General features: G+C 47.1%; 1 protein-coding gene across 6 annotated transcripts in view; it reads left to right on the plus strand.

The window, feature by feature from the left end:
• Window positions 1-21188, plus strand: part of UBE2F (ubiquitin conjugating enzyme E2 F (putative)) — a 33603-nt gene extending 12415 nt beyond the window's left edge. For 4 of the 6 annotated variants that reach the window (XM_059703720.1, XM_059703721.1, XM_059703715.1 and 1 more), the window contains 7 exons: window positions 3063-3128; window positions 8547-8647; window positions 10913-10983; window positions 12347-12404; window positions 15021-15053; window positions 17430-17492; window positions 19944-21188. In XM_059703720.1, the coding sequence (XP_059559703.1) occupies window positions 3063-3128; window positions 8547-8647; window positions 10913-10983; window positions 12347-12404; window positions 15021-15053; window positions 17430-17492; window positions 19944-19994 (443 nt within the window). In that variant the 3' untranslated portion in view covers window positions 19995-21188. The remainder of the gene's footprint in view (window positions 1-3062; window positions 3129-8546; window positions 8648-10912; window positions 10984-12346; window positions 12405-15020; window positions 15054-17429; window positions 17493-19943) is intronic. The other 2 variants (XM_059703716.1, XM_059703718.1) reach the window with 2 other exon arrangements.
• The last annotated feature ends 46 nt before the right edge of the window (window positions 21189-21234 follow it).

Here is a 21234-nt window from a genome sequence, read left to right on the forward strand (position 1 = left end):
CATTAATTCTGAAAAGTAATTGCATGGAGAAACTTGTGCATTTTAATAACCTGTATTTCATGTATGGTAGGAATATGCTTTAATTTTGTCCAGGCAGGGAACAGACCATTTTCAAGGCTCTGATAGGAGGAGATGAGTCTTTCTGACCGTAGCAGGCGGTGTCTCTCTCCTCACTGTAGCAGAGGTGCGTTTGGCTAGGTTTCCTATCTGCCCACGTCATCTTTGAGTGAAAAGGCCTATAAATCAATAATGCACAGCCCTAGTTTTGCTAGTGATAATGATGCACCATTTTGGTCCAGAAAGTGCTCATTTATCTTTGTGCATGAGGTAGGATGGCTGTACTGGCTGATGTCACCAGGTCCCAGTCCCATGCTTGGTTCTCCCACTCAGACCATGTGCAGCCCTCACTCCTGAGCAGGCCTGCTGTCCAGGCAGTGAACCTGTGATATGTGGCAACGTTCCTTTCTTAAGCCCTTCAAAGTCTGAAAGCTTTGGCCATTTAAATATTTTTTTGAATTAAAACTTTTTCTCGTCATACTTGGTTAAAAAATTGTTCTGATACCGAGGATGTGTGTGATGTGGGTGAAATATTTTACAAGTGGGTCTCCCAGTCTGGGCGAAGGTTACAGAATGCCCATCTGACTGGGGAGAGAGGGGGCCCATTTCCTAAAGCTGAAAGATAATCGTGGGGTACATCCTTCAGTAGTCATGAAATCAGTGTCTAAGGGTAAGTTCATATTGGTTTTTTTAAGTATTTTTAATATATAGTATTTATGGTTATAGTGGGCTGTGATATAAACTGTTTCTTATTGTGGGTCTTAAAAGTCATTGGATTGCTTGACCTCAAAGTTTTCTTTTAGTCAGAACTAGAAGGAAGTATCTTGGGATTCTATGAAAAGGTTATCTTTCTGCCTACTAAAGTATTTATAAATGATTTGCTTTCAACTGTTCCAGGAAAACAAACAAACAATCATGTATTTAGATAGGTTAGACAGAGCAAGATTGGCAAAATGTTGAAACTGGGTGAACTATTATACTAATAGTATAATAGTTCATTATACTATTCTCTTTTTTCCCTATTTTTTAATTTAAATCCTTACCTGGGAATCTTTTTGTTTTGTTTTTGTTTTATTTTTTGGTCAACTAATTTTTTAGAGAGAGCGAGAAACATCAATCAGTTGCCTCTTATACACACCCCTATCAAGGATTGAACCCACAACCTTTTTGGTGTATGGAGGCGACACTCCAACTGAGCCACAGGCTGGGGCTTTTTTCCTTTTTAAAAAAAAATATGTTTTGATATTTTTAGAGAGATAGGGGAAGGGAGAGAAACATTGATGTGAAAGAGAAGCATCTATTGGCTGCCTCTTTCATTCCCGCTACTGGGGGTTGAGCCCACAACTCGGGCATATGCCCTGACTGGGAATTGAACTGGTGACCTTGGTGCATGGGATGATGTTTAACCAACTGAGCCACACTGGCTGGGCCTTTTTTCCTATTCTTTTAAAATGTTCTATCTAAGGACATTTTTCTAATGAAAAAATGAAGTGGCCTTGGTGGTATTGGTCAGTTGTTAGGGCATTAGCCCTTCCACCAAAGGGTCTCAGGTTTGATTCACAGTCAAGGGCATGTACCTGGGTTACAGGTTTGGTCCCAGGCCCCAATCAGGGTGTGTGCCAGGGTGCATGCAGGAGGCAGTTGGTCATTGTGTCTCTTTCTTTCTTTCTTTTTTTTAATATATTTCATTGATTTTTTAAAGAGAGGAAGGGAGAGGGATAGAGAGTTAGAAACATCGATGAGAGAGAAACATCAATCAGCTGCCTCCTGCACACTCCCTACTGGGTATGTGCCCGCAACCAAGGTACATGCCCTTAACTGGAGTCGAACCTGGGACCCTTGAGTCCTCAGGCCGACGCTCTATCCACTGAGCCAAACCGGTTAGGGCCAGTGTGTCTCTTTCACATCAATGTTTCTCTCTCTCCCCTTCCCACCCTCCCTTCCACTCTCTCTAAAAATCAGTGGGAAAAATATCTTCAGGTGAGGATTAACTAAACAAAAAGAAGTGATTTTCTTGTTTTCTCCTCCGATCATGTCTTCTCCCCCGCCCCCAACTTAAACATTTACACACATTTAGACATTTAATCAAGGACCACAACAACTTTCCACTTAATCACAGTTCATTTTGTCTTTGAATATGAATCTTACAGATTGCGGTTTTTAACCCATAGAGTGTAGCTTTAGCTTTACCTAAAAATTTGGATTAAAAATAATAAAAATTTATAACTGGCTTTCAAACCAATATTTTAACTAAATAGCTTAGATTTAACTAAATATCTTAGCTCTTACAGCTAAAATGTCAGATTAAAAAGGCTACAAGCTAGTTCTGGCTGGTGTGGCTCATTTGGTGGAGCATCATCCCATATACCAAAAGGGTGGCGGGTTCGATTCCTGGTCAGGGCACGTGCAGGGGGCAGCTAATATCTCCCTATCTCCCTCCCTCCCTCCCTCCTCCTCCTCTTTAAAATCAAGTTAAAAAAATGTTTAAAAGGCTATGTGCTATATCCCTCTTTTTTCTTTTTCTCCCTACCCTCACCCCCAGTTACAGTGGGGAGATCTAAATTAGTTTATACAAATAGGCCACTTAACTGTGGTAGGTGCAAATGACTGGTGCTAGTTGAACAGACCAGATATTTGACCTGGGTTCTTTTTCTGGTTTTCCTATGTTTAGTGAGCCTTTATCCATCCATGTGTTTTAATCTCCCTGAGGTATGGTTTCTTCTTTTCTAAGTAAAGTAGCCTGATTCTTGAAATCAGTGGAAAGATTTACATTGATAGTGACCATTTAAAGGAAAGAAAACATCTCAATTTACAATTAAGTAGTAAACGACAGTAGCAGGAAATCACATGGGAAAAATCACTGGTTTGCCAGTTTAGCACATTGGCACAATTATCAAACAAGCAAGGGGATCCAACACCGTTAACCTGGGTGTGTGTTTCGAGGTTGGCCTCATGGGAGCTGCCGCCAGCTCTCAGATCTTCCTGACATGCTATTTCTCTTGCAGGTACATGTAAAGTGCATTTTCCTGATCCAAACAAGCTTCATTGCTTTCAGCTAACTGTAAGCCCAGGTAATATTCTTATATACTTCTTTAACAGCAAGTTTTAAAGGCTGCCCAAACCTGTAATCTTTGGCTTGATTTGTCCTCTTAACTTTTTGAGTTTATGACACTAACGACCTTTCCATTTGACAACAAGATGTATACTTTGTGGTCAGATAGAGCCTAGTGCTGTGAATCTGAGGCATTCATTCCAGTAACGAGGGACAGACCAGGCCACAGTGAACAAGGACAGGTTGCTGATGTGTGGTGAGGAGTGTGCGCTCTGGAGTCTTACCTGGGTTCAGATCCTGCTCTGTATGTAGCAGCTGTGGGACCATGAAATTACTTCCTGTCCTCTCAGCCACAGCCCACCAGCACGCAGTGGGATGGAAAGGCCCTATCTCCCAGGACGGTTGTGAGGATTACGCAGATAGCTGAGCACAGTACAGGTGGACAGAGCGAATTGCCAGCTGTCCTCCTTGGGACTGATTAGTGTCTCAGCTCCAGGTGCCTGACTCCTCCCTGGTCACACTGGGCAACGTGAGGGAGGACTGTGCTTTTCGGTTCACAGTGCAGCTCCAAGGGTTCCAGGTTCCAGCACAGACACCAGCATTACCTCAGGCAGTGGGCGTGGTGCCTATGGGAGGGAGGCAGGCAGGGAAGGGGGGGGGACCAAGGGAATTAACTAGAGGGAGGGAATGTTGTGAAGAAAATGAGGGTGCTGTGTGTGGAGGATGGAGAGGGGATGAGAAACAGACTCAGGAGTTACTAGCTAATTTAAAAGTGAAAGAATGCAGAATTTCAGTAGGTAATTCAGATAATGACCCATAAATAAGCCCTGGAATTGTTTCCCTATAGATAGGTAGATAGGTAGGTGTTGGGGGGGGGTGGAGGGGGGGGAACGGGCGGAGAGAGAGAGGAGAGAGTTGTCCTGTAAGATGTTTTTTATAATAACAGGAGAAATCCCATTTTCAAAATCTGCTTGAAAAGTTTTAAAAGTTTATTGAATCTATGTGGTGGTTCTATAAACTGCTCTGGGACATGAATGTAAATTCAGTCTGGTACCATTTCCACTAAGATGAGTGACACTAGGATAGATTAAACCTGAATGGGCTGTTCCATATGCCTGACGCCCAGAGATAGTCAGACTCAGGACTTCAAGCTGAAATGGCGAAAATGGTGACCACTCTTGGCCACCTTCATAAAACCCACTGCGTGTTCTGGTTTTAGTGAAGGGCACCGAGCACTTTGTGTTTCATGGTGACTCAGATCACCAGTGCAGGGTATTTTCAGAAGTTGTTGTGGGGATGAAGACTGGCTCTCTGTTGAGTAAGCAGTCTCAGAGCTGTGTATTTGTAGTAAAAACATTGGCTGTTCTCTGCCTTTCTAGCCATTGTCTGTGGCTCTCAAGGATTCTGTGGCTGTGTCCTGCCCCAGAGTCCGCTTTGTGTCCTCAGCCACCTGTTGGACTTTGCCATGTTTATCACTGTCTTACTGGAGTGGGTTTGTGTCAAGTCCAACCTCTGATTGTTTCTTTTTCTTTTTTGATTGCATTTCCTCCCCCCTAATTACATGGATGTTGTGATTATGTATATGACACTGTCTTTCATGTTCTTTCTGTTGTTCTTGAAAACAGAGCTCAATTGTTTGTTATAGTTTTGGTATTCTCTGTTGGATCAGATAAAAAAGGAACTTGTGTTTCTGTGCCTGTAACTGTGAGAATTTAGCATTTCTGTTTGTGACATGTGCATGTCAGGGACACAATTGTCGCCTGGAGCTGTGTGCCCAGCGTGCCCCTCACACACGAGTCAAAGAGCCTGTGGCTCCTGCCCTTGGTTGAGAAGCAGGGCTGCTGTCTGCCAGCCCTGAAGACTGGCCCGATAGCCTGGTTTTTTAAAGACTTTCTGGAGTCGCACTCTTTCTAGCATTGAAAAAACTGACAGAGATGTGCCTAAGAAGTAGAGTTTTCAGGATGGATGAAGCAGATGGTGTTGACACTGGATCATTTGTAGCCAGTAATCCTGGGGCCGAGTCTGAAAGCCCAGGAATGACTGTGATATCTCAGCTCTGGGTGCTCAGGGTGGAGGAGCTGCTTCTGCATTTGAAGCTCAAAGCTCTTTGACTGGCTTCTGGCAACTTGATGACATTTCAGTTTTGGTGGTTTTTGGAGTGTCCCTCATGCTTGGAAATAAATGTGCTCCTCAGAGAAAACATGGAACTGAAATTTGGTGACAGAGGAAAAGAAATGAATTTAGGAGAAAACAAAGTCTTCACATGGACTTATAAAACAAAACAAAAAATACTAGCAAGTGAAACAAAACAAAACAAAGCAAAATCCCAAACACTGGCTCATCTCTCCCCCACAGCCTCCTGTGAGGTTTGACACACTGGGCCTGCCAGGTCATAGTTGCCCAGCTGGTCTGTGGAGGTCCCTCAGCCTGCCCCACTGTGGTGTGGAGGCTTTTAGGCAGAAGGGGCTGTGGACATAATTATTATTTTAATTTTAGTTTTTCCTTTGTAAGTACATTTACTGGGGTATGAAATTACAAACAAAATGTACTAATTTTTTAAAAATATTTTTTATTGATTTCAGAGAGGGAGAGAGAGATAGAAACATCAATGATGATGAGAGAGAATCATTGATTGGCTGCCTCCTGCATGCCCCCTACTGGGGATCGAGCCCGCAACCCAGGTATGTGCCCTTGACCAGAATTGAACCTGGGACCCTTCTGTCCGCAGGCTGATGCTCTATCGACTGAGCCAAACAGGCTAGGGCTAAAATGTACTAATTTGAATTACACAGTTTAATGCATTTCAAAAAATGTATACCCCTTCTTAACCACAACATAGTAAAGATGTTTCTTTCTTCCACTCCCAAAGTTCCCTTCTGCTTCTTTGCAGTCATTTCCTCAGCCCCTACTGCCCACCCAAAAGTCCTTTCTGATTCCTAGTATCATGGATCAGTTTTGTCAGTTCTTACATTTCGTATACATGGAATCTTACCTACTCATATATTAAGAGAATCTTATATATCCTATTACTTGGTCTCTGGCTTTTTGCAGGTAACATGTTTTTAAATTCATACATGTTTGGCGTGTCGGTAGTTTGTTCCTCTTTATTTATTATATGAATGTGCCATAATTGTGCCTTTTCCTGTTGGTGAACATTGGAATTCTTCCCAGCTTTGGATATTACAAATAAGACTGCTATTAACATTCTTTTACCATCCTTTGTATACTCATACGTTTCATTTCTCTTTATTTCCACTTAAGAATGAAATCTCTGGGCCTAGCCAGCATGGCTCAGTGGTTGAGCATCGATTGATGAACCAGGTCACGGTTCGATTCCCAGTCAGGCCATATGCCTGGGTTGAAGGCTTGATCCCCAGTGTGGGGCATACAGGAGGCAGGCAGTCAGTGATTCTCATTCTCTCTCATCATTGATGTTTCTATCTCTCTCCCTCTCCCTTTCTCTCTGAAATCAATAAAAAAAAAAATACATACATATATATGTATTTTTAAAAAAAGAATGGAATAGCTGAGTCATGGGAAAGATATATTTAATTTCTTAAGAAACTTTCTGAAGTGGTTGTGCCATATACCAACTAGCAATGTGTGACAATTTCCGACTCTCCTACTCTCTACAGTCCAACAAGAAGTGACATCTTAACGATATTGAGTCTTCCAATCCATGAGCATGCAGAACATCTGCATTTACTTAGGTCTTTTTTACTTTCTCTCGGCAGCATTTTGTAGTGTTGGTGTATATATAGGTCCTGCAAGCGCTTTGTTAAATATGTCACTAAGGATTCCATGTTTTTTGAAGTTGTTGTAAATGGTATTTTTAAAATTTCTATTTTACTTGTTATTAGTATATAAAAATGCAGTTGGTAATTTAAATTTTTTTTTATTGATTTCAGAGAAGGGAGAGAGAGAGATAGAAACATCAATGATGAGAGAGAATTATTTTCGGCTGCCTCCTGCACGCCCCTTCCTGGGGATGTGCCCTGACTGGAAATGGAACCGTGACCTTTGGTTCATAGGTTGACACTCCATCACTGAGCCACACCGCCGAGTAATGCAGTTGATTTTTTAAAATATATTGTCATGTGTCTTGTTACCTTACTAAATTCATTTATTAAATTCTGGTAGCATTTTTTGTTGTTAATCCTCACCTGAGGATATTTTTCCATTGATTTTAGATAGAGTGGAAGGGAGGGAGGGAGATAGACAGAGAGAGACAGAAACATCGATGTGAGAGAGATACATCAATTGGTTCCTTCCCACAAATGCCCCGACGAGGGCTAGGGATTGAACCTGCAACCCAGGTAAGTGCCCTTGACTGGGAATTGAACCCGTGACCCTTCAATTCAAGCACCAATGTTCTAACCAGTGAAAAACACCAGCCAGTGCTGGGAAAGACCTTTTAAGCATAATACCAAATAAAGAAACCATAGAAAGACTGGCTTAAAAATGAAAGCTAGTTGGACAACAGATCAAATGCAAGTAGCAGATATTAAATGTTTATTTTGTGTAAACAGCTGAGGGAAGCGATAAGATGTAGTATTGCTGATTTGTTCCTGGTAAGAAATAGCTTGGGGGAAGTTGAACCTTTGTTTTAAAGATGGGTTAATTTTGTTAAATCGTGGAGTTTAATTAACTGCGGGGGCATGTCCAGGCTGGTGCACATTCGTGCCCGGCGCCCTCTGCTGGCGGCAGCTTGCAGTGTTTACACCTGGGAACCCAGCTCACCTGCAGGTGGACTCTAGAAGAGGCAGAGTGGCTGGTGGCACAGTTAAAGGCATTGGCATGGTGCTGTGGGGTCTGCAGACCTGGGGAGTGGCATGGAGGTGCCACTGCAAACCTGGGCCTCCTGCATGCCCGCCCCCTAGCTGTTGACCAGGCACATTAGCGAGGCAGCAGTTCTGTCTGGTTCAAGGGTGTGTCCCCAGGGCTTGGAGCAGTGCCCTGCCTAGGGTCTGTCCTAGTAAACCTTTATTAAGCAGCCAGGAGCCATGTGCCAGGCACTGGGGGTTCAGCAGTCACCACTAGTCCCTTACTCCATGGAACTGACGTTCTCGTGGGGAGATCAGCAGCAAACAGGTGACCACACAGCTTAAATAAGGCGTTGCCTGTCATGAGATGTGTTGAGGGGACATGCTGGGTGCTGCGGTGCAGAATAGGTGGGCCCAGGTGAGAGCGGGCTGCCTAGGTCAGGGTTCTGGAGCCTGAAAAAGAGGAGCCAGTCTTCAGAAGGAGGAGGGCGTCGGGCCATCGAGGAGCCAACAGCAGGCAGGCATAGTGGAGCGGTGTCTGAGCCAGGTCGGGCAGGATCTGGTGGCCTGACGAAGGACCCTGAGTCCTCTTGTGAACTCTTACTCCTCTGTGTTTGCCATATCCTAACATGGTGTTTGCTTTTGTTTCCTTTTTCTTTTTTTTTAATTTAAAGAATTTTTTGTTTTGTTTTGTGTTTTTTTGATAGATGAGGGTTACTACCAGGGTGGAAAATTTCAGTTTGAAACGGAAGTTCCTGATGCATACAACATGGTGGTGAGTAGCCTGTGCCTGAGCCCCCGTTTCCCCTTCACGTGGCTGGGTGGCCGTCACAGGGGCCAGCACTCCCCGGACCGTGTCCCCTGTTACCCACCCAGTCCTGGGACTGAGCATGAAATCCCTGATGTTTTGTGGTTAGTGTCACTCAGCAGCAGTATCTGGAGTCCTAGTAGAGAGAGCCTTTTGTGAACAAGTGCTTGTGAGGACTGCTGGGCAGTCTGCAGTGGGAGCAGCCCGCCCTCCAGGGACCTCATGCCAATTGGCAGCTTCACCGTTAGTGCTGGGATATTCCCTTTTCCCAAACGCATCGAGATGGCATGTTTTCATTATTTTTTACCTTTTTGCCATTTTGGGAGGAAATAAATGTTTTCTAATTGTCATTTGAACTTTCATTTATTAAGTAGGATGTTAAATACTTTTTCTCCTTATTAGCTATTCATGTTTTTTATGAGCTGTTCTGTGCTTAGCCTTTGTTCTGTTGGAAAATAGTATGCGAAACTATTTTTAGTTTTCTTAGCTGTGCTGTAAATATTTTCCTTGTTTTTTCCTATCTCCTGTTGTTCTATAAAAGTTTGTTTTTTGTCTCATCACTGCGGTCAAGTCTACTTTTCCTTCATGAGCTTTTCATGTTAGGAGATGCTTTAAAGAGGCCTACACCCCAATAGCTCATCTCCACTTCCTCCAGTGCTCTGTGGCTCTCACCTGTGTGTTTCCTGCATTGGGACAGAGCTCTGAGTGGGGCTCTCACTGTGTTCTAATGCTTAGCTGCTTGTCCACTGAAGAACCCCTCTCCCTGCACTGGCTGTCATTATTATACTCTTCGCCCTGCGATGAATGGATGCAGTGCCAGCCGCTGGGGTGGGCGATGGATCTAGCTATTTCCTGTTTATCTCATTTTGAGGGTGTCAGGGTCTACAAACACAGTTCTGTTTGGAAAGTGTGTCTGAATCTGGGTCCACGGTTCTCATGCAGAGGTTTCAGTTAAGAGGGCCATTGACAAGGGAGGTGTGTGTGGAAGGTGTGAAGGGACAAGGAGAAAAGGGTGCAGATGCAGACAGATATTTAAAGACAAGAAGTTAACACTAGGTGGGGTGACCATGTGCAGGCCAGGACTCCATGAAAGGGAGGGAGGGAAGGAGGGAGAGAGCTCGGTTCCTTCGGGTACCGCACCGGCCAGTGATTGAGTCTGCTCACTGTGTTAACTATAGTCAGGTACCCACTAGTTAACTATATTGTTACTCAGTTGCCCATTAGGGAGAGTTACACAGCCTGGCCTCCCTGCTTCAGCCTGCAGGCCTTGCTGGAGTGCAGGTTGTCCTAGCATCTCCCTGTAAAATGCACTCTCATTCATTTGCCGAAAAGCAGATGAGCATATTAAACTTACTCTGGACCTAACATCTATATTTGCATAGTTGTAATCCTCAGACATCTATATTTGCATAGTTGGATGAATCATTTTTTAGAGTCCCGTGATGTCTTAGTTTTTTGAAATCAGGAAGAAAATTCATGATGGTGCTGAGAGAGTATGTTTTTTAATATTTTTAAATTGATTTTTAGAGAGAGGAAGAGAAAGGGAGAGAGAAACATGCTGTGAGAGTGAAACATCAATCGGCTGCCTCCTGCACAGCCCCTATTGGGGATTGAACCTGCAACCTGGGCATGTGCCATGACCAGGAATCGAACTGTGACCTCCTGGTTCAACCCCTGAGCCACACTGGCCAGGCTGCTTTTATAGTTTAAAAGAAAAACTTTATTCAACACACCACATCATAAACAATGTTGGACTGCCTTATTTCCCAGTACTCGTTTCATTCTCCCTGCTGTAAGTGTAAATGGACCAAACTTCCATCTAGGAAGATGGCAGTGGCATCTTCAGGAACACACACAGGGAATGGCACCATTTCAGGAGCAGTAACTTTCAGCCACAGCTCAGCAGCTCCTGAGGAATCTGTGGGGTCCTCTTGGCATTGGGCAGGAGCATTGCAGACACCCCCTGGAGTGCACGTGGGCTCCTCCTCACAGCGGGACCAGTCACCATCAGGCCTCGGGGCTTGTAGAGGGTTCTGTTGGGGGCACGTCAGGCTTTACCAGCAAGACCACATGTGGGTGCAGGGTGACAACACAGTCCTGCATGGGTGATGTGAGCCAGTATCAAGGTTGAATACCTAGTAAGGAGGAGAACGAGAGACTGGGGGGGCACGTGGTGAGGCTGTGGTCTGTGACGTACTTGGAGGGCCTGTGACCTCTCTCTCTGCATTGCAGCCACCCAAAGTGAGATGCTTGACCAGGATCTGGCACCCCAACATCACAGAGACGGGCGAGATATGTCTGAGGTGAGCCCTCTTCCTGTCTTCCACATTTCTGAGCACTGTGTGTGAGCCTTGGATTTCTAGAAGGAAGATTTTGAAGCTGGGCCAGATTGGGAGGGTTGGGAGACCTCCCTGGGGCTTTGGGCTGCACTCACATCTGTCTGCTGCCTCCAGACCTGAGGCCTCCTATGCCCTTTGCTGGCCAAGGCTGTGCAGTGTCATGCAGCTGCCCTCCGGGAGCCTTTACCCTTTTCCTGTCCTGTTTTGATGAGGCCACATTCCCTCCACGTGGCAGATTTTAGCTAAGGGAAAAATGCCATTCGTGAAATCCAGGAAGAAAATCCCCTTTCACTTCTGCTCTGGTAAACACTGGTCACCTTTGAAAGGCAGTGTGCAGCCTGTGACTGCTCCCAGCTGCTCAGACAGCGGATTCCTCTTCCTTTCTTACAGGTGCAAGTTAGCACCCATTTCCCACTTTATATGTGGTGCCTCCTCTCCATGTCAGTCTTATTTTTTATAGTTCAGAGTACATTTTATAAGAGCTTACCTGTTTAAAAGGCATCTTCCCTCTGAAGTGTCTGCCCTGTAAGTATTGAAACTTTCAGTTTCAGGTGATAAGTGGCATCTGGTCCAGCTTTCTCCCCAGGCTCTCACCTGTGCTCACGTCCCCTTCCTTGCTCAGAACTAGATCTGAGGAATTCCTCTTGTCACTTTTGCTGTCTTCTGAGAAATCAAATTATTAGCAGAGTATGACAGGAATTTAGCAGATGCTAGCCTGCTACAAAAGCCAGAAACATTGATAGGTTAAGATTAAAAATACAAAAACAAAATCCAAAGCGAAGAGCAGCTGATTACATTGTTTGTGAAAGTCCTTACCAGTCAGTATGAAAAGGTGGACACCCCACTCTGGCCAGCTGTCTCAGTTGGTTGGAGCATCATCCGTGAACCAAAAAGTTATGGGCCTGACTCCTGGTAAAGGCACATACGTAGGGCTGCGGGTTTGATCCCTGGTCGAGGTGTGTACAGGAGGCAGCCGATCGATAATTCTCTCTCACATTGATCTCTCTTCCGCTCTCTCTAAAATCAATAAAAATATATCCTCAGGTGAGGATTTAAACAAATGTTTAAAAAGAAAAAGGTGGACATGCCCATGGGGACAGTAGGCATCAGCTGCAAACTAGTGGTGGCACGGGAGAGAAGCAGGGCAGGAAGCGCTGAGGGTGCTCCATCTCCTTGGAGCTGTTAGGTTCTGGTCAAGCAGCAGTATGATATAATTCAGCAGTGCCAAACTAATTTTCACCAGAAGGAACCTTGGTAATAAATTTTCAAAATATGGAAAGTTCATTTTTGTGAAGATGTGCTGACCACTCTGCTTTGTCTGTTCCAGTTTACTGAGGGAACATTCAATCGATGGCACTGGCTGGGCTCCCACGAGGACATTAAAGGTAGGAGCCTTTGACCACAGCCCTGCCCGGTGACCTCTCCCTCAGTAACCAGCCACCTGTAAGAACAGCCATGTCCTCTCTGTCCTGTGCACACAGGAGGCCAGGCACACCCTGCCCCTCGTCTCCCCATCACCCACTACCGCCTGGGGCTGCTCAGGCAAGCACTCGCCCTTCAGTTCCTCTGTCCCCGTTCTCTGCGATGCAGGGGGCATGTCAGATCATCTGCTCTGCCTTTGCCCTTTACCATCTTCGTATAATATATAATTGTTGTTTTTCCTTTCTATCCCCCTACCCCCTACCCTAGTCTTCTATAGTTGTCTCACCCTTAAAGGTGAGGAGAGTTGCCAGGAGTTGGTAGAAGGGGAGGAAAAGAAAGGGGAGGTGTGACTTCTGTGTGTCCCTTCTGAGCTACCTCGAGGTACACTGCACAGAGGAGGGGCGGCAGGACAGCGGCCGGGTCTGCTTTGGGGAGGGCTGTGGAGAAGGGAGCTACGGGGACTAAATAAATGGCCCACTTGCTTCTAACCATAGGCTTGAGTTGCTTTCAGGGCCGATGTCACGGTGCCTACGTGAGCCACCAGCTGTAGCCTCCCCTCAAGGCGTTTCTGCAGTGGTACCCATAGGACACCTGGGGCTTCTTCCTGGGCCTGTTCACTCTGTCAGAAGTTGTCAGGCTTGGGCCAGTGTTCACTTGCTAGTGAACAGCTACCTGACAATCACCATCATTTTTGACTAATGAGACGGTTCCAAACCATTGTCACCTTTGCCCTGTCTGTGTTGGGTCGACACTGCCCAGGAGAGCGCCTGCCTCATGCTGGTTCGGGCAGCTTGGTTCCCAGCTGTACTTTACCCCAGACTCAGCACAAAGCCATGGCCATGCCATCTTCCCCAGTGACAACAACTCTGAGGCCGGCAGTCTTAGCCGGGCAACGTGAAAGGGCTGTGGGTGTCAAACCAGCCTGTTTGCGAGGCCCTGAGAGCTGGCTGTACACTGCACATGCTGCCCCCTCTTAAAAGCAGTGTTTCCCCACATGGCACCTTTGGCTTAGTCGTGCTTGGGTGATAAAAGTTGCACCAACTAAAACTACTTCTGTCTAAGTTTGGGCCAGATGCACAGAGATGCTGCTGGGCGCTGTCCCTCGGGTCGAAAGGGTGATGCTGAGCAGGATAGGACAGTCCTGGGCCCTGCCCTTTACAGGTGCCAGGCTTCTTTTCCCACAATGCTTCACAGACTAACTTTTAGGCCCCGCCTTCTAAAATAATGCGCAGAAACCTGACTGTATCCATCATATACTGACTGAGTGGTTGGTCTCTCAGAGACCCTCCTCATTCCTGTTCCTCGGCTCTCAGAAGAGGATAGTAGACACATTGCAGTGTCACTGCTCTTAGAGGACACAGGCCCAGAGATACGTGTGGGTCAGAGTGGCCCAGCAGGCGACTGCACCTGACCACACCTCCTGGTAGACAGCTGCAGACTGGTGTGCAGACCACTCTGTGGCCAGAAGGGACTGGCAGGTGTTATGGATCACCGAGTAGGCACTTTGGGAGAAGAACATAGGGAAGGCATTTGGGGCCCTGTCCCAGAGTCAGGGGACAATGCAGACTTCCTGTGGTCATGACCGTGGCTCCTCATGAGGTGTGGTCTCTGCTGCCGTGAGCAGCCTGGCCTGGCCTCTCACCACATCCTGGGCGTGCCCTGCCCTTTTGGGACTTAGCTTCTGTACAGGCAGTCCCTCGACTTGGCAGGTGCTCCCTCCTGCCATCCCTCTTCCTGGCAGTGCCCCATGTCCTCTCCCGGATGAGTTCTCTGTGGGAACACGCCTGTGGAAGCTCCGTCAACACACCGTCTGTCAGACCCCTCCACCAGCCTGAGTGCTGGGGTTCACCCCCAGCTCTGGCCCCAGGCCTGGCTCACACCTGAAGGATGGATGGACGGAGGGAGGAGTGGGTGTGCGGATAGACGGGAGACAGCAGAGAGGGCAATTAAAATACTAGCAGAGTATCAGATAAGAATGAGAGTAGGCCTGAAACAGACAAGCCCCTTGAGCTGGTGAAAGGAAGGCCAGGAAAGAGTCTGATTGAGTCGCCCATCACAAGTCAGTCCAGAGAGAGAGTGGGTTTCTGTCATATTTTAGTTAAAATCTCTGATCTTTGAATTTAAAAAAAAATGTCTCCCTTGATTTTTGAAGTAACTAGAACAAAATTATTAAGACTCAGTGGGATGGTGGGTGATCTGGTCCCCAAGAGGCAACAGATACCAAAACAGCAGAGTTTATCTTAAAGGTGGCTGGACTCTGCTGGAGAGTGACAGGTGAGCATACTGTGAGGTCAGGGTGTCCTGGGCAGAAGCTGCCTAAGGCTATTACCACCCAGGATTGGACTCGTCGTTGCGGGAGGGCAGTTTCTGTTCTCTGGTTTTACATTCACTGCTTGTAGCTGCTCACCTCTGAATTTCTCAGAGTCTGTGGTTATAATGAGAGAAGTTTTTTTAATTCTGGTTTGGGAAAAACAAAGCCTGCAAAGATGAATTTTGATATGGTCCCATACATATTTCTTATGAGTTTGAAAGACTGTGCACAGGAGCCTGAAACTTGTTTTCTTTTTTCCTCATTCCAGGATGTTGTTTGGGGATTAAACTCTTTGTTTACTGTAAGTATATTGACCAAATTCCCAAGCTTCTCTGGTTCCCCTGACTGCTGTTGTGAGCCCATAAGAATAACACTGGGATTGAAGACAGCACCATGTCCATACTGACCCCTCTTTCCTGTCTCACTTTTGTGAGACTGGCCTTGAGGGGGTTTGCAGTGACATGTGGGAGGTGACTGGGGGCAGAGCGTCCCCACTCCCCAGGCCAGGTCGGTGGCTTCAGCCTCCTCACATGGGGATGGGTCCTCTGGCAGCACCTGGCAGCCACGCTCCGTCTGCTCTCACAGTAGCCCAGCCCATAGCCCTGTTCACTCCCACGTGCTCTGGTTTGAGTGAAGGAGGATGTGCTCACCCATCCTGAGGCTTTTCACAAACCCAGAACCTTTGAGTCATTCTCGTATTAGTGACGAGCTGCCAACAGAGTTCACTGTCTTTAGAAAACAGCTCATCATGGCAGGGCTGTAGGGCAGGAAGGGGCATGGGAAAAAGCTAAGACGGGCACAGCTGAAAGCTGGAGTTTGGAATTTTATATATTGTTATGTTTTCCTTGGGGTTTTTCATCAAAAAAGAGCTTTAAAGAAATTAACTTCTTTGGAAGAAAGAAAAAAAGCTCTGCTACTGTTGGTAAAACCTAAGGTCCCTGCATGAAAATGAGGCTGTCCAGGACAGCCCACGGGACTGGCTGTCGGAGGGACAGCTTCCTGGCTCATAGTGGATGTGCCTACAGAGTCACCCTGGGGTGGGGCTGCTGTCCTCAACCTGTCATCAGAGGCCACAGGCTTCTTGTTCTTGATTCAGCAAATAAAAAACAAACAAAGCCTCAAAATTAGACTCCAAGTCCCCATCTTCCTTGCCTTCTGATCTGATGTCACTTGGCAACACCTGGAACACAAGCAACCAGCGCTTGCTGATTTCAGGAGCTCCCTTAGTCTCCATGGGAAGGTAATACCAATGGGAACGAGCATCTGGACGATTTTCTGCTGGGCCCAGTCGTTTTGCTGTGATTCTGTTTTTGACTTTCATGTAAGTGAATGAAGTGTTTCTTCTGGAGCAGCAGGGCCTGAGCATGGTTGAAACTCTGCCTGGCGGCCATGCCTCTTTGTTGCAGCCAGAGAGCACACGGGCCCACGCTCATTGTATCCTCCACCACAGCAGAACCGGCCCGAAACCCATCCTGCTTCCTCCAGGTGCCTTGGCCCTGAATCTGAAATGATTGTGACCAGCAACTCGCTGCAAGGGAATTAAGGGGAGGAAATAGTGATGGCTCCTTGGAGTTTTCTTTTTTTCTCTTAAGAAGTCTGGTGTGACCTTCATCCCTCCAAGTGCTCCAAACCTCCTAAATTTTAAAGAGCCAATCCAGATTGCTAATTAAATCAGTAATGGTTATTCCAGCCAGTATAGTCATTTTAGGTCAAAGATGAGGTAAAGAAGATAAGGAATTCTGTGTGTTTGGTGTGGTCTTTGTACACACTGGGTGTCTTGTCTGATGTGTACTTTATGTTTTTACCTGTTTCCAGGACTTGGAGTTTAATTTCCCAACCGTGAATGACCATAGAGATTTACAGTTTTTCTTTGTTATATTTTCTTTGTCACACCCATATTTATTTCCAAATCAAGGATACAGTCCGCAAATTTAGCACTTGCTCTAGGAGGAATATGGTTGTCTACGATGGTCCTTCTGTGGCTTTGGAAAGCGGGGGCTCCTTATAAAACAAACCTTACTGTCCGGGTAGAGGAGGAACACTGATTATAAAGCTCAGACGTGGCCCATCTGAAATCCCTGGTGTTGCTTGAGGGTGGGGGAGTAGCCATCCCAGGGCTTTCCTAAGGTAGAAGGGGGCTGGTGCCCCCACACACCCCGAGGCCTAAGGCACTGTCCTGCACTCAACTGGGTTCCAGGACGGGAGTGATGCTTGTGAAGGCGAATTAGAAGATGAAAGGAAACTGCAATTAAGGCCAAATAGAAACCACAGACTTACAAAGGCAAAGTTGTTAATCACAAAATGAAGAGGGGATTCATTTTGAAAGAAAAAAGAGAATAATGGGACTTGAATTTGGAAAGCTCATAATGACTTTTTTCATTCTCCAGTTACCAATAGCATTAGAAATTAATGTGATGGCTGTTACCCCCATTTCCACCACATTTTGGACAGTTACATATAAACATGATCCCCCCTTCAGCTATTCATCACCATGTTGAACAAAGTACAGGGTGAGTGCTCCATATCAGAGGAGCTTCATGGTGGACTCCTCAGCTCCCTGGGGCTTCATTCTCCAGTCTGCTGGTCGGTTTCAGTTGCCTAGTTCTTAACATGAAGATGTATCACAGCGGAGTAACAGAATCTTTCCCTTGTTTATGTTGCATTTCTGTCTTTTAAGGATCTTCTGAACTTCGATGACCCACTGAATATCGAGGCTGCAGAGCATCACCTGAGGGACAAGGTAGGCTGGGGACAGGAGGTCCTGGCGGGTGTTTGGCAAAGAGATAACTATGTCTCTGGACTAGATAGGCACAAAGTTGAGAATGGTGGGATCCAGAACTGGAATTTAAAGCAATTTATAATGACATATCACAATGCATGTGAGTGGCTTCAGTAAAGTGTTTGACCCAAGGTCAGACTTGTTTCATTGAGAGAGAATTCATAGTAGAATCTGGTATACTGTTCCTTTACCTTTAGCAGCATTGGAATATAGAAGGGACCGTGGGTGGCATGATGCCCTCAGCGCCCTCTGGGCCCCCAGTAGCCTCCTCACCTTCCACACCTTTCCCAGAGCTCTGTGAGTGTGTAATGAATGGGGTCACATTCATTACTCCAGTCTCAGTCCCTTTTCTTTAACTTTTTCCCTCCAAGTCAATGCATGAAGTGTCACTCATCTACTTTCAGAACCGTTCAATGTCTCATAAGTAGCTCTACACACTTATTCAGCCGTTCTCTTCCTGGTGGGACTCGGTTTTTACCACTGTTTTTCCCCCCAACTACTACAGTAATGTAGTCAATACCCTTGTACACACATCCTTACAAAGCATGTGGACAGGGCCTGGGATCTGCGCAGGAGTCTGGGAGCTGGCCTGTGTGACTGGGAGGAGGCTGGCAGCTTGATCAGCCTCGCAGGGGCCACGCTGATTCCTTGGAGTGCCCAGCATGTGTTCCATGCAGACTCAGGAAACTAGCGATAGGCACTTCAGGGAGCAGTGGGTTCTACAGTGGAACTGAAGGGTCAGGCAGAGGAGGGTGGTTTGGCAGGCGACCTGAGGAGGAGGCTGGGGCAGCACAGGTCTTCAGGACAGGTGCAGGGTGGGAGATGGCTCTGCCCCTGCCCACCTCTGGGCCACCCTGGCTGGGGGTTGCCTGGCAACACCTCAGTTAGTCCACTGCTGACCAGCCTAGCAGGCTGCTCCTGGGCCCAGAGCCTTTCAGGAGGCTTCGTTCATGTTGTACTCACTCCACTTGTCACTGCTGCTGACAGGGGCCCATCAGCGTGCGATTATTCCAGCACTTTTGGACTCAGCCTTGTCAAGGGAAGACAGTGGTAACAGCAGGGCACATACAGATGGCTCTCGTTCTGTCTTTCTTGGAAGGCTGCTTCCTATTCTTTGTATGATATAAGGGCAGGTTTGCAATTAATAAACTTCTCCCCAGTCAGATGGTCCTAAAATCGGCCAAACAGTGATGCCTCCACTTGAAATCTTAGATGTGCCCAGACCAACCTGCATCCTGATGTCGAGTCACGGTCATCGTGTCTCTGCTCACTTTCTCTTGTAGTCATTGTTCATCCCAAGATTGACCGCTTGAGTACCAGGGGGATCAGTGGACAGTCAGTCTTGGTCCCCGTGCAGCGTGCATTCTAGTGGGAGGAGGCAGAGCAGAGATAAGCCATCAACTTGGAAGGTGGGGCTGGGGGCCAGGGGTGTTGGGTGGGGGTGATGGGTGTTGCACTTTATGGAGGATGTTCAGGGAAGACCTTTCTGATATGATGTGACTATAGATGTGATGTGAGCCAGGGGGATCTCAGGAAAGTTCCAGAGACTGACAGCCAGTGCAAAGGCCTCAAGGTGGGAATGTGCTCCAGGTGTTCAGGGCAGAGCACAGGGGCTACAATACTTGAGTAGGAGGGCAGCGGTGAATCAACAGTATCAGCAACCCAAGTGGCCCTCCCAGGTGCCAGGCATTGTCCCACACTCTTCCCAGAGTACATTTGTTCTCCTGACAACTACAGGAGGGAGGGCCTCTTGTTAGCCCTTATTCTCTAAGAGACTCACCAGGAAGGGGCAGAGCCCCAGATTTGAACACAGGGGGTCTGGATGCAGGGCCCACAGGGGGACAAGGAGATTTCGGAGGCATAGAGGCCTGAGCACACACAGTCTTCTGAAGGTGTGGACTTTGTCCTGGTGAGATGATGAGAGCAAAGGGGATTAGGATTAAGCAGAGGCACCTTTGAGTGGAGGGTGCCTTGGGGCCTTCACTTCACATCCAATGAGCTTGGGCTGTGGTTCCTTAGGAGCTGGGAGTATTGTTGGCTTCTGGGCATTGTGGTAGTGACCTGGTGAGAGTTTGCTAGGGGCTGTGGGGCCTCTGAGTGCAGCACTGTCCGTGGATAAGTGCGGGTGTCCTGACCTTGACCATATGGGCCTCACTCTCCCCATCTGCAAAATGAAAGGTCTTGGGACCCCTTCTGCTCCAGCTGCTGTTTGTACTATCTGCCCCCCGTACCCCTGGCACAGTGTCTTGCACATAGTGGGCACCCACAGGGGAACCAGCCCCACAGGTCTCTGGTGGCCCTGCCTCCTTGGCTGCGGAAGGCTGAACTCTCACTGGGCCCTTGGCTCGGTGGCTCCGACTTGTCCCTGAGTTGTCACTGCCCTCACTAACTTGCCCTTCTCGAATTCCACAGGAGGACTTCCGGAACAAAGTGGAAGACTACATTAAGCGGTACGCCAGATGATAGGAGGGGCGCCTGCAGCGTGGACTGTGCCAGAGGGTCATCTTCAGCTCTCGAGGGGGCCTCCATCCCAGTCCTCGCGCTCCCGCAGACCCACTGGCTCTGCTGGGTCCTGTGACATGTCCTGCGGAGGAACCTCTTCATGACTGCCCATTGTAGACAGAGAGTTCCGCATAAATACAGCAAGAAAATGAGTTTGGGCTCTAAAGAGTTGTCTGCTTACCTTAACATGTTTACTTTGTGAACCTGTACTGTATAGGCTGAGGAAATGCTTGAGAAGTTGTAATGAACTCAGAATCGGAGCTTGCTTCTTACCTTCCCCCAAATCACTTCCCTGCACAGCAATGCCAATGACCTGCCAAGAACTGGCAGGTGGGCGGTCCCAAGCCCACTGCAAACTGTGATTGGATGCGCAGTCTCTTATCTCCTCCCACGAATGTCAGCCCTGCCTCAGTGTCTGAGGCTTCCCAGAATGCAGTCATTCACTGTAGATCTCTTACTGAAATGCGTATTTTATTTAATGTAAGTATATTTTGGAACAGATTTGTAATTTGTACAATTTAATGCTTTAATTATTTTTTTCTATTCTCCTTTAGTTTGTATTTTCATTGTATAGAGCAGACAGATGTTGGGTCAAGCAATTATTGAAGAGAAATACAAAGAAAATATGAAAGACATTATTCATTCTGTCCAAATGCAACGAGAATTTGGGTCTTGAAAACCAGCTCTTGCTTTCAGGTCTGGGTGGGACAAAGAAGTTTAGAACACTGTGAGGCTGGAGCTCGATGATTTGGAAACAAAAAACAAAAAAGGCAGGGAACCCTTTGTCGCATTTGACCCAGAGGAACTGGCTGGAGTGGGGCTGGGTGTTTCTGAGGGTCATGTGCTTAGGACCTAGTGTGCAAGGACTATAGCTGCTTATCAGAGACCCAGACCCTTGCTCCTGAGAGACAGGAGAAACCTCGGGAAGCAGCCAAACAATGTCTAATGCCACTGAGACTACACCTGTGGCCTCTGAGTCTGCAGTAGTTCCAGGCCCGAGTGGAGGTGGTCTCCCGGGCAGTGGAGGGCAAGAATCGGAACAACATACAGCCATGCTCGGTCAGGTCTGCACACTTCAGAGGCAGCACACCCAGGAGACCCTTGGCCCCGTGATGTCATATGCAAATAAATATCTGTATGGTTTTGTCCACTGCCTGCCTGCCTGCCACTCTCCAGTTTGACTGACAGCCTCCTTGCCTCT

Source organism: Myotis daubentonii, chromosome 7, assembly GCF_963259705.1.
Source record: "Myotis daubentonii chromosome 7, mMyoDau2.1, whole genome shotgun sequence".
Taxonomy (NCBI): Eukaryota; Metazoa; Chordata; class Mammalia; order Chiroptera; family Vespertilionidae; genus Myotis; species Myotis daubentonii.